We start from the raw sequence: 13,356 nt of genomic DNA, 5'->3' as shown, positions 1-13,356 counted from the left end.
CATATTTGGTGAATAATAAGTACCGTCCTAAAATTACCATTGTGTATTGGGATTGGAGTCAAATAATTGTCTTTACCTCTGAGTGTATCCGGTAAAATAATCATATTATGAACACTATATTTCGATATCGGAACTTTCCATTTTCTTTTTCGCAGTACTTTGGTTCATTTCCGGTAATGGCGTCTTGACAAAACAAAGCTTTCTCGATTTTGACCACCGTATAAATGGAACTTGAGAAGCGCAGATCCAACTGTGGCGGGTTGCCGTCAGGTTGGAAGAGAGAAGAGGTCGTAAGGAAATCGGGTTTATCAGTTGGTAAAACCGATGTGTATTATTACAGGTAACGCGATGTAGATAAGCCGACAATGCTGATAAAAATGAAATAAAAAAAATGCAAGCTGGCCAAGTGAAAACGTGCTGATAAAGTAATAGTTCTATTATTCTTTAACATGCGAATTCGCATTAACGATAGCATTTAAAATTGGCGCATAAGGCTCTTGCTGGGAATGGAAGTACGTCTACACCGATAGATCCCATTTAAAATCCAATCGGCCCAAAGTAAATTAGGCCTGACCGATATTTGTTAGTTTGATAAAAATGGTCCACACTTTACAACTCAAGCTAACAATTTATATATGAAAAGTATCACTAACTTCTAATTAATGACTATAAATAACAATAAGTAAATAATAATAAATATGAGTATTAACTACTTTATGTAATATAACAATTGAAGGATTAGGGCTGCTGTGGTAAATACAGATAAACCGGTACATTGCAATGCACTGTAAACAAATATTGTACCGCAATACAGTTCATCTGCACCGGTTTTTGAGATATTCTTTCCTAGTATCATAAATCCATTGATTTTATATAATTAAAAGGTCATGTCATGAAAAAACCCTAGCAAGTCGTATTTGTTTTCCTTTCCGATAATATGATGCCATGTGTCACTTTTTTAATCATTCGATTATGATATCGGTCAAATGTTTGTAACTAACGTCTATAATGTTCAAGTGATTCAAACATTTGCATGACATTGAATATAAACAATATGGCATTAGGCTAGTTTCTGAAATATTAATTTATCAAGCTGATTCGCTGCATCGATCAACAAAACTGGAGAATTCTGGAAACATGTACACATTAAAGACCCGGTGAATGCATGGTTTCATCACCCACAGCCGTTTTCGAATTTCTACACATGTGTCAAAACATCACTGCAAGTGGATTGGTCATTTGAAGTTTAATTACAATCATAAGCTTATTTTGCCATGGCATCTGTTCGTTATGAAGGTTCAAAATTGATATGTTAATATTTGCAGACACTATCATATAGTGCTGGAACGGTTAGTAAAAATGCCAACCGGTTAACCAGATCAGATTAACCGAACTGTAACCAGATAACAGTACAATTTTGTAGCTGTTTAAGTAATGTTTCAGTCGTACATCGATGCCATGAATTAGTCATACTTCTTCTGGATTCCATAAAAATTGTTCAGATCTTTCAGGCAACACTCATTTAACACAAAAAATAGTTACTTAGATTTATTTTTTTTGTTTTTAATAAATTTATGACATGTACAGTCAGTGAATGGAAATCGGTGTAAACACTTACAATGTCAAAGTAGGCCTACTTCGAATTCCTGTACATGGTTTCTTTTGCACATGGCACTTGCGCATATCACGCTCACTTGAACTTTTGCATAGAAGCCAAGTGACACCTGTTGTCATAGCACTTTTAATTTCATTACAAAATTGCGCTTCTGAAAGCATGTATACTTTATACTATATGTGAAGACGATCGTTATTACAAGAATTTCATTACTATGAGTAGTATTTCTGCCGTACGAAATTGATATGGCGGTTATTATCGGATAGCTAAAATGCTAACCGGATACAAGCTGAAACTGAACCATGAACCGATTATCGGGTTACCCATTCTAGCACTACTCTCATCAAGGTCGCAATGGTCTGTAGCATAGCTTTATTGTTACTCAGCAACACGATTAAAAAGAATTAACATGATTATAAGTATGTTTGTATAATGTAAAGTTTCATTTTATTATGGAATATGTAAACAAAATAAACACCATTTATGTTAAGGTCAAAATATTACAATACATATCACAATACAGCACAATACGATGTATATCGTGGTACGTTTCTGCCGTATGGTGGCAGCCCTATGAAGGATTACAATGATTAAATTACAATTATTGGCGCTATTTTTGTATCTCCAATAATTGCGATATAACAACACTTTAATTGTTGAGTAAAGTATTTCATGTTAGACAAATTAAACTACATCTCCAAATATATGATAATGTATATTTCTTGTTTTTCATAATGGCAGTCCTGATGGGAAGAAGATCAGAAGCAAACCGATGCTGGCACGGTATCTCGGTGAATCATTAGATTTAAGTGCATTTGATTTTCGGACAGGCAGAATCATACATAGTGCACTCAGAAAAAGTAAGCGCCCAAGGGGGACACCGTATGATTCTACAAGAGGTTGGTCGATCAAATGTAAAACAGTTTATTTTGATTTGAAGTTTAACCATTTACATGTACTCATCATGTATTTCATTTGTTCATCCGCCGCCATCTTGCATTCCATAATCCGCATCAATCGCTTGATTGGATGGGTACAGTCAACCCTGGTAACTGTAGTTTGTCGATTTAAGTTTTACAACTTATTGTATAGATAAACTACAGTTCACCCTTTTCATCTGCTTGAGTGGTTTATCGTTTGGAGTGGTGAAAACGGGCTTGTTCATATCTAATCATTGCACTTGGGTTGCATTTTGATGTGAAGCAAAATTCATTTTACTAATGTGTCATGATCACATCTTCATTCATTACTGTTTTACATTATCACTCATACCTTTGATTTTATTACTAAAGTCATTTGTTCATAATGTACCAAACTCTGTATATTATGTACGCTATTTAAAAGTTTAACAAATAGTTGGACTTTTATATCATTTGGTATTTATCAAAACAACTACTGTATTCGACCCAATAAGTGCCAAAGACATTTGAATTTAATAAAAAAAATACAAAAAAAAAATGTCGCTTTGAAGAAATTATCTATATGCAGGGTTTGGTATATATATTGATTACATTTGTGATTGTGTAACATTATATATCTGCTGTAAAATTGAGACCATTTTGATATAAAGATTACCATAGTTCAGGGGTTTCAATATCAGGCGGTACCCAGTACTTTTTGCCGGTTGAACTTGGCTGTGGTACCGTCTGATTTTGGTTAAATTACATTATATAGCATACAGATGGTATAGAAAAGTACCCCCTGAAATTGCAATTGTACCGCCTCTCCTGAACGATAATGAAACCCCTGATAGTTATAGTTGTTTTTTTTTTTATTTCAAACTTCTTATAATCTGAAGTTGAAAAGTGCAGAACTTCCTTTTAAGAAGAATGGATAAAGAAATCATGGTCAACATAAAAAAATGAAGCAGTCTTATAATGCTACTGTATCTATTTCATGTCATGCTTGTGCTGCCTTGCATTCATATATATTTTCCATTATTTACAGAAAACTGTTGTTTTAATAGTCCTAGTAAAAATTGTTTGTGTGTTAACATTTGTCATAAAAGGTTTGCATATTTCATATTACTGACCTTACATACAATATTAATACTACCTTAAATCCCCTCTCTGTCAAAATATGATATTCTACCGTACCATTATGCATGCTTGATTTTAAATGGTAGCTGTGAATTAATGTAAAGGAGAGGAACCGACATGTTAAAGCTGATATTTCATGATTAGTAGTAGTATAATTGTTTTGTTTCAATTATTGAAATATAGTTTACACTATTTGACCCTACTATCACAATTTTCGGGGAGAATTTCTCAGCTAATGCTAGATTATCTCCCCTAGTTTAGTAAGCTATCAGAGGCCAACATTCTAGATATCAATTGAATTATGTATATATACACACCACAATCTGTGCCAATTCCTACAAAATAGATATGATGTCAGGGCAAGAAACTTATTTTGAAAACCACTTGCCCGAATTTAAGATTTCAGTCAAAGTCTACCCAAAATAGGGTAATTAACATTAAAACCGGGCAAGTTTACACCAATTTTCACTTGCCCGGAAGCATATTTTACTGGTCTCGGCCAATCGGACCTGGGATATTTCTTGCCCTGGATGTGTTTCAAAATAATTTGGATGCTTGGTAGAGTCTGAAGTGTTATATAATTATCATTATCAAAAACCTGGATGATGGAAATGTGTCTAATAGACATATATCTAGATTTGTATTCCAAAATATATTTTAGCTGCTGGAGAACAAAAACATATAAAGATAACTACAAATCATTTTCAGTCTCACTATAAAACAAGCTAATATATCTAGTCGCCATATGGTACCTTAATTAGCTCGCCTATTCGAAGAATAGGGGGAGCTAATGTTGTCACGTCGGCGTTGGCGTCCCATTTAATTTCACGTTAAAGTTTTTGAGCAAGTTTCTGTTTCGTCAATTGTTTAAGCTTAAGTCATCATAAATGTTTATGATTTTATTTTCCTAATGTGTATGGATGCTGAACGTAATAATACAACCAATCCGGGGTCCTTTAGGGGTTTTTGAGTGTGCAAATTTGTCATATTTCCATGTTAAAGTTAGGGGGTTTTTGAGTCTGTTAATTTGTCATATTTCCATGTTTAAATAGTAAATACTTGAACATCAACTTCTTCTGAATAGGCGAGCTTTGCTGTTCTCCAACAGCTCTTGTTTTTGTATGCTATAACTTTGTATTACAAATCATATATCTGAAGTCATTTGCACATGCATTGTATCCATCATCTTGCATAGCTGCATCTTTGTCCTCATCAAAATCACATCATCACATAATCTAACTGCTAGTTATCTTAATAAAGATTTGATGACCAAAACTTACTATTTTATGTAAAAATTATTTCAAATGTATATTTACTCACTTAATTCTTATAGACATCTGAATATTCATAATTATATCATTTTGTTTTAAATATTCACCGATAAATGATTAATTATAATGTTGCTGCTGTTGAAAAGGAATACGTCATGATACAAGTCTAGTACTGCCCATCCGACAGACAGCGTCCATTTTCAAACAGCCGGTAACTGTGGTCAAGAACAGGATCGAGAGTAAGTCCAAAACAGATCTGAAACATGGCCCTCAAGATCCCCCGAAACAGGTCAGTATTTACATTTTTTATTTAAAGGAAAAACTTTGAGGGAAATTTTTTTTTTTCTAATGAGTAATTAGATAATATGTCTATTGTGTTTTCTTTATGTTTTCCTTGCAATACTACACTCTAAGTAGACTGTCATCATAATTTTAACCACTTTATTGTGTGAAAACAGTGTTTTTCCTGCCTATATATTTGGGTCTGAAATTCGGCCTCATTCCAAATTGTATTTCTTGTTATTTTTTTCCAAAATCTATGTCTAAATTTCCCAAATTATTGAGTGCACGTGACTGACATGAATTTTGTGTGATGAAACAAAAAAACTGATGCGGAAATCGCAAATCTGAAAATTGTATTCTAGTATGTACATTCTTAGAATGGTTCTTTAAGGGAAGCATAATTGTTTATTTCTAACCTTTTCGAAAATTTCCATAAACACTGCTTAAAATTTTATCCAATTTCGTATTTTTATCCCACAAATATTCCTAATTTTTACCAGGTGGCAATTTCGCAAACTACCCAGGAAAAACACTGGAAAAGATGATCACAATGTAGTTACATATTTTTAATGCGATATAGCTGGTTAATTACCCTGCGTTTATCAATATTTTGCAGATCAATTTTTCGCAATCATAAATGAATGTTCTGTGAATTCTCACAATTATCTTCCTCACAAAAATAACTGGCCAAACAATAATTGTTTAGAATTAGTTATATTACTGTGCTCATCTGTTCAACACTAATACTTCAATAAATTTCGGGCGCAACTACTGAGTTTTCGAAATATTTATATATGGTATTAAATGCATTAGATGTATGATATTGTGTAGTGTAGAGGATATTTTGTTTAAACTATGATTTTCTTTCCTGATCAGTTGTTTTGGGAGAAGAGACTTCAGGGGATTCGAGCCTGTGACAGTGGGGATGAGTTCTTACAGCCTCTCGACTTACCCAGAAATGTACAAGGTAATTTACATACTCCGACACGACACACACTAAAATCGATAAGACAAAAGCTAGCAATGAGCAGAGTCATTTAGGTAGTATTTAAACCAGTAACTAACAAAAATTGTGGGTTGGCTTCTTACTCACAGACAGCTAGCTTTTAAGCCCATCATCTCACTTTCACCGGGTTGGGGGCCCCGGTGGCCAAGTGGTATTAAAATGTTCCAACATGCTTACAATGAATCTATGGTTATATATATACTGTACTGTCATTTTCATTCCCCATCAAAATTGTTATCTCACCTGGTCCGAAGGACCAAGGTGAGCTTATGCCATACCGTGGCGTCCGTCGTCTGTCCGTCCGTCAACAATCGACTTCTTCTCCATAACCGCTGGTCGGATTTCAACAAAATTTCACTGGTAGCATCCTTATGGGCTACTAACTGAAAATTGTACAAATGATAGGGCTGACCCCCCAGGGGCCTGAGGGGCGGAGCCAAAAGGGGTCAATTTGGATATTTCCATTTAAACGACTTCTTCTCTGAAACTAAGCATGGGATAGAACCCAAAATGCAATGGTATCATCCTTATAGGGTGATGATTCAAAATTTGTACAAATGATGGGGCTGACCCCCTGGGGTCTGAGGGGGTGGGTCAAAAGTCAAAAGTGGTCAGTATGACTATTTCCGTATAAACGACTTCTTCTCTGTAACTAAACATGGGAATACCCTCATAATGCAATGGTAGCATCCTTATAAGGTGAGGATTCAAAATTGTACAAATGATAGGACTTACCCCCCCCCCCCCTCCCCCCATGGGCTGAGGGGCAGGGTCAAAAGGGATTAATTTGGCTATTTCCATTTAAACGACTTCTTCTTTGCAACTAAATATGGGAGAGCACTCATAATGCAATGGTAGCATCCTTATAGGGTGGGGATTCAAAATTGTACAAATGATGGGACTGATCCCCCGGTGGCTGAGGGGCGGGGTCGAAAGGGAGCAATTTTTGCAGTTATCATTATGAACGACTTCTTCTCTGCAACTCAGCATAGAAGAGCACTCATAATGCAATAGTAACATTCTTATAGGCTGGGGATTTAAAATTAAACGGTATGGCAAAGTATAGGGCTGACTCCCTTGGGCCTTAGACTCGGGGCCAAAAAGGTCAATTAGGCTACTATTTTCATATAAATCACTTCCTCTCTGAACCTTTGTATTGGATAGCATATTTGTATGGTATCTATAGCATCATTATATGGTTGTGTTTCAAAAGTAAACAAATTTTGGAGTCAATTTTACTAATTTTTAGCTCACCTGGTCCGAAGGACCAAGGTCAGCTTATGCCATACCGTGGCGTCCGTCGTCCGTCCGTCCGTCCGTCCGTTCCGTCCGTCAACAATCGACTTCTTCTCCATAACTGCTGGTCGGATTTCAACAAAATTTCACTGGTAGCATCCTTATGGGCTACTAACTGAAAATTGTACAAATGATGGGGCTGACCCCCCAGGGGCCTGAGGGGCGGGACCAAAAGGGGTCAATTTGGCTATTTCCATTTAAACGACTTCTTCTCTGAAAGTAAGCATGGGAGAGAACCCAAAATGCAATGGTATCATCCTTAAAGGGTGGGGATTCAAAATTGTACAAATGATGGGGCTGACCCCCTAGGGGCCTGAGGGGCGGAGCCAAAAGGGGTCAATTTGGCTATTTCCATTTAAACGACTTCTTCTCTGAAAGTAAGCATGGGAGAGAACCCAAAATGCAATGGTAGCATCCTTATAGGGTGGGGATTCAAAATTGTACAAATGATGGGGCTGACCCCCTAGGGGCCTGAGGGGCGGGGTCAAAAGTGGTCAATTTGGCTATTTCCATTTAAACGACTTCTTCTCTGAAACTAAGCATGGGAGAGAACCCAAAATGCAATGGTAGCATCCTTATAGGGTGGGGATTCAAAATTGTACAAATGAGGGGGCTGACCCCCCCAGGGGCCTGAGGGGCGGGGTCAAAAGTAGTCAATTTGGCTATTTCCATATAAACGACTTCTTCTCTGAAACTAAGCATGGAATAGCATCCATAATGCAATTGTAGCATCTTTATAGGGTGGGGATTCAAAATTGTACAAATGATGTGGCTGACCCCCTGGGGGCCTGAGGGGCGGGGTCAAAAGGGGTCAATTTGGCTTTTCCATATAAACAACTTCTTCGCTGAAACTAAGCATGGGATAGCACTCATAATACAATGGTAGCATCGTTATAGGATGGGGATTCAAAATTCTACAAATGATGGGGCTGACCCCCTAGGGGCCTGAGGGGCGAGGTCCAAAGGGGTCAATTTGGCTATTTCCATGTAAATGACTTCTTCTCTGCAACTAAGCATGGGATATATATATAAATAGCACCCATAATGCTATGGTGGCATCCTTATAGGGTGATGATTCAAAATTGTGCAAATTATAGGGCTGACTCCCCGGGGGCCTGAGGGGTGGGGTCAAAAGTGGTCAATATGACTATTTCCGTATAAACCACTTCTTCTCTGTAACTAAACATGGGATTACGCTCATAATGCAATGGTAGCATCCTTATAGGGTGGGGATTCAAAATTGTGCAAATGATGGGGCTGATCCCCCGGGGGCGTGAGGGGTGGGGTCAAAAGGGGTCAATTTGGCTATTTCCATAAAAATAACTTTTTCTCTGCAACTAAACATGGGATTACGCTCATAATGCAATGGTAGCATCCTTATAGGGTGGGGATTCAAAATTGTGCAAATGATGGGGCTGATCCCCCGGGGGCTGAGGGGCGGGGTCAAAAGGGATTCATTTGGCTATTTCCATTTAAACGACTTCTTCTCTGCAACTAAGCATAGGAGAGCACTCATAATGCAATGGTAGCATCCTTATAGGGTGTGGATTCAAAATTGTACAAATGATGAGACTGACTCCCTGGGGCCTTAGACTCGGGGCCAAAAAGGTCAATTAGGCTACTATTTTCATATAAATTACTTCCTCTCTGAACCTTTGTATTGGATAGCATATTTGTATGGTATCTATAGCATTATTATATGGTTGTGTTTCAAAATTAAACAAATTTTGGGGTCAATTTTACTAATTTTTCTAATTGTAAGAGTCTTTGTGATAATTACAAAAAACAAAAACAAAAAACCAGGTGAGCGATACAGGTCCTCTGGGCCTCTTGTTCTAATTGTAAGAGTCTTTGTGATAATTACAAAAAACCAAAAAAACAACCAGGTGAGCGATACAGGCCCTCTGGGCCTCTTGTTTTGATATACACATATATAAGAGCACTAATATATATATAAACAAAGTGATATAACCATGTTTTACTGTACAGATAATATGGTGTTGTTGGCCAGAATTGAAATTGACAATAATCATCAGATCAAAAGAGATGATGAGCTGTGACACATGGACTTAAGTTGTGTTAAGATACTGAGAAGAACTGTGACAAAATCATGTTTCTATTTCATCAGGTGTCGGCCCATGTAAAATTACGTTTGTATTCCATCAGGTGTTGGACCAGAACTGACCACGGAAAACATTCTACAGAGTATATCAGCTGCCCTACACTTAGGTAACGCCCCTGTGACTGGCCAGGCCAACAACAAAGCTACACTGGCCAAAAACCCAGGAGTCAACATTGACACAAACCAACCACATATACAGGTAGGTATACAGCATCAATTGATCTTAACCTGTCATATACACAGGCATTATACCGGATATCTTCATTTGATAAAAATATTCACACGAAATTCATGTGAAAGGGCCTTCATGTGAATTTCACTTGAATTTCATATGAAAAATTATTATCTGTGTATAGCTAGGTTTAAATTTAATCTCAAGTATTTTGTACTATGTCCATTTCTCATGTGAATATAAATCCTCGATATTCCTGGGGCTACTATTACTATTGTTGTGGTAGCCAGCCATGGAATATGTCAAAGTAAAACTGAAGTAAAGAGAGACGCCCAACTTCAAAGCTCTAAATAGTCAACTGTAATTTTTTGCCTCTGGCTCGAATATGACGTTTTATGACATATCAATCTCGCAGCATAGTTCAGGTGACTTCCATGAACATAAAAGAACATATTTATAAATGTTTCTAGATAAAAATATATGTAACATACTTTGTGTCATTTTTGTTATCTGTCGAATCTCAATACTCAATCCAAATGTTAACGCTCTAGTTTAGATTCAAATCGCTAGTTAGTTCGACAGTTATTCGTCACACAAGTAATTCTAATAATAAAATATACATTCTATTAATTATGCCAATATCAGTAATGAATATAATTATGATTCTCTGTCTTTTAATCACGTATATCACATTGCGTGTAGCTGAGTTTATAACCATTCTCAGATCGGGGCTAGACCTCAGTTGTTCAGTGGGAAATATGACGATGTCATGAATCTTTATTCCTGTGTATAATAATCGCCGTTACTGATCGTAACACATCCATTATACAATTCTTTTAATGTACATTAAAAGGACCAAACTTCCTTTCTCATCTGCTGTGGCACATAACCTTCAGTTTTGCTATGACATGTTCCAGGGGTGTTTATGACGACAGTAATAGCAACCCCTGGGAAATCGAGGATTGTGTATTAAATGGTGAAGAGCTTATTCTTGATAGTTGACAGTGAGATAAATCCAAGATGCTTTATTTTTGTGCAACATATGGGAACTTTTCATCATCTGGATGAAAGGATTCAACTCTATGAAATCTTTGCACTGTATCAATATTCAATGAAAAAATTGTTATATTACTATCAATGTGCATATGTTATTCTGAGGCCAACTTGACTTGTGCTCTCAGATTTTAGATAGAAATATTCCAGTGGAAGTTGTACCCTAGAATTATAAGAGGACAAATCTTGAGTTAGGCTTGGGTCAAAGGGGAGATAAATCAAAGATAAACTCATTCAGTAATAGAGGCATATTTTCTGGTGCAAAGGGATCTGGAGATAAATCCATTTTATGACGAGTCTAAATATGATTTAAATAATAGGTGCCTTGTAGATATGGTTTTATGATTTTTCTTAAAGCATGAAGTTTATGTTACATTCACATTATATAGGCATTTATTGATAAATTATTAATGATTGTCTGTTATTTTTATATATCTTATTTCAGCAAATGATTGTATCAGAAGATGACATACGACGCCAAGAGACAAAAGTAATGGAAGCAAGAAGAAAACTACAGGATGTTATGAAGGGCCACTTGTAATATTGTACCGAGACTGGATATTAAGTTTAAATGAGTAATGCCAATCAAAGTACTACATATCTGGATCTTTTCAACTCCAATTTGTTGTCCATGCTAAATTAATTGCTCTTTGCACTATTTGCCGATATAAATAATATTCGGCAAAAATACAGGTAAAAAAGAAACTTGTTTGCTGAATGAACAGTATTAAGTCAGTGCTGGCCTGGTTTTAGAGAATTGACATTTTAATCAGTTGCTTGATTGTAATGTTAGTTTTAACACTTTTGGGTATTTATAATATGTATGTTAGGAGAATAGCATCACTTGTATTAAATAGCCAACACTTACACTACAATTAACCCAAACTGTTGTGGCATATTCCAGTACTATTAGGATAGTAAATGTTCTCTTTGGATTTTATTTCCTAATAATTCAATTTTGCTTGTTACGAGCATTTTCATTGGCTTAAAAATTTACTTTATCAGCCCATTAAGGAAAAAATGGCGTTGCCGTTAGTGACGATGCTTCTGATTGGCTTATATAACAGCGTAATGATTTCATAGACAAAAGAGTTCTAAAATGAATTTTGAGTATTGAAGAGATTATCTTTAGTTAATTGAATTATAAGGATTAATTTGAATAAATTTTTTATGTTATGGAGATATAACACAAAAATCTGAGTGTACTCTCATCATAAACCACTTCACGGTTTATTTAGAAAACACCATGATTTTTGTGTTACATAACATAAAAAATCTATTCAAGTTAATCCTTTAATACCGTAAAAGTTCATATTTTAGTGGTAATCAAATTTTAATGCTTTTCACGCTAGACATTTTGCAAATATAAAAGATTGAGCTAATTTTTTTTTAACATTATATTAGTATAGCTATTATTACGAACGCTTGAATTATTCACTGCACTGTTCAAGATCTATTTCAAAATAAAATTTGATTTTGCTAAATTAGTTACTTTAACCGTTTTTACAATGCTTACACTGTTTTGGTTTTATGCATTATACAGAATAGCTTTGCTAAAGAAAACTAAATTTCTTTCCTCTATATTAAAAAAAATAACTAGGAAATACATCTGTAAACAATAAACTTCATTAAAATTCATTTCAATAAAACTGTGACAAAGTTCTTTTCATATCACAATTACCACTCGCCATAAATTTGTAAGTAATTTGTGAGAAAAAAGTCTTGTGCTGTTTTCATGAAAATAATGTTCATGATAATGTTTAATCATGATTTCGCATGTTTAGTCTGATCATAACTTGGTCAATTGAATGCGTGTGTACCAAGATTTTCATTTCATGCATTTCAAGAAACTCATATTTCAAAGTTTATGTCACTCTCCAATAAATGGTGCAATAGTTCTTTCTCGTTATAAAAAAGGCGTTCTAGCACGTGTCAGCATCCAATATTGATCACTATCACTTTAATAACATTATCATAGGGCAAGCTTGCAGATAGCCTGTTGCATTGTACTTTAAGTTACCACATTTAAATAACGTATGTTGATATTGAATTAAAAGAACTCTTCCATTAATGATATAATTTATATGTATATATTCAGACTATTGTGAGTCTGTGGTGCCATTTCATTAACTATTTTCCGTTTTAATAATGGGTTCAATATTTTTGTTCATACCCAATAAGTCAGCAGTGTAAGTGGAGATAACTCTGATTCTGATTTATGACAGTTACCTCCCTTAGTTTTGTTTTCCAGATTAGGATGCGATAAATCTATCAAGGTTTAATTGTCATTACATATTCAATATAAATAACGACTTTGTCCTATTTAAGATTCACACATCATCTTCATGTTTTGACAATGTTTTGATTTTGATATTCATTATTTCTATAGATAGTTTTTAGGTTTGGAAATAAATACTGTATTTGTGTACTGGTCTTGTTCTAGTTTTATATCTGAGTTACATATTTATAATGTCGTTGTTAAACAACAAAAACAATCATA

The 13,356-nt window shown here is 35.3% G+C and overlaps 1 protein-coding gene across 2 annotated transcripts; it reads left to right on the top strand.

Moving 5' to 3' along the window:
* Positions 1-153: 153 nt before the first annotated feature.
* On the top strand, positions 154-13,284 carry LOC138333727 (methyl-CpG-binding domain protein 3-like). Of its 2 annotated transcripts, none has more exons than XM_069282285.1 (6): positions 154-340; positions 2,357-2,475; positions 5,072-5,214; positions 6,084-6,174; positions 9,676-9,830; positions 11,302-13,284. In XM_069282285.1, exons 1-6 carry the CDS (start codon positions 225-227, stop codon positions 11,395-11,397), a joined length of 720 nt encoding a protein of 239 aa, XP_069138386.1. In that variant the 5' UTR covers positions 154-224; the 3' UTR covers positions 11,398-13,284. The 2 variants fall into 2 exon arrangements, with proteins under 2 accessions (XP_069138386.1, XP_069138385.1); XM_069282284.1 differs by having other exon boundaries at positions 2,357-2,514.
* Positions 13,285-13,356: the final 72 nt, after the last annotated feature.

This window comes from Argopecten irradians, chromosome 10 (genome assembly GCF_041381155.1).
Source record: "Argopecten irradians isolate NY chromosome 10, Ai_NY, whole genome shotgun sequence".
Taxonomy (NCBI): domain Eukaryota; kingdom Metazoa; phylum Mollusca; class Bivalvia; order Pectinida; family Pectinidae; genus Argopecten; species Argopecten irradians.
This window is presented reverse-complemented; position numbering and strand designations above follow the sequence as displayed.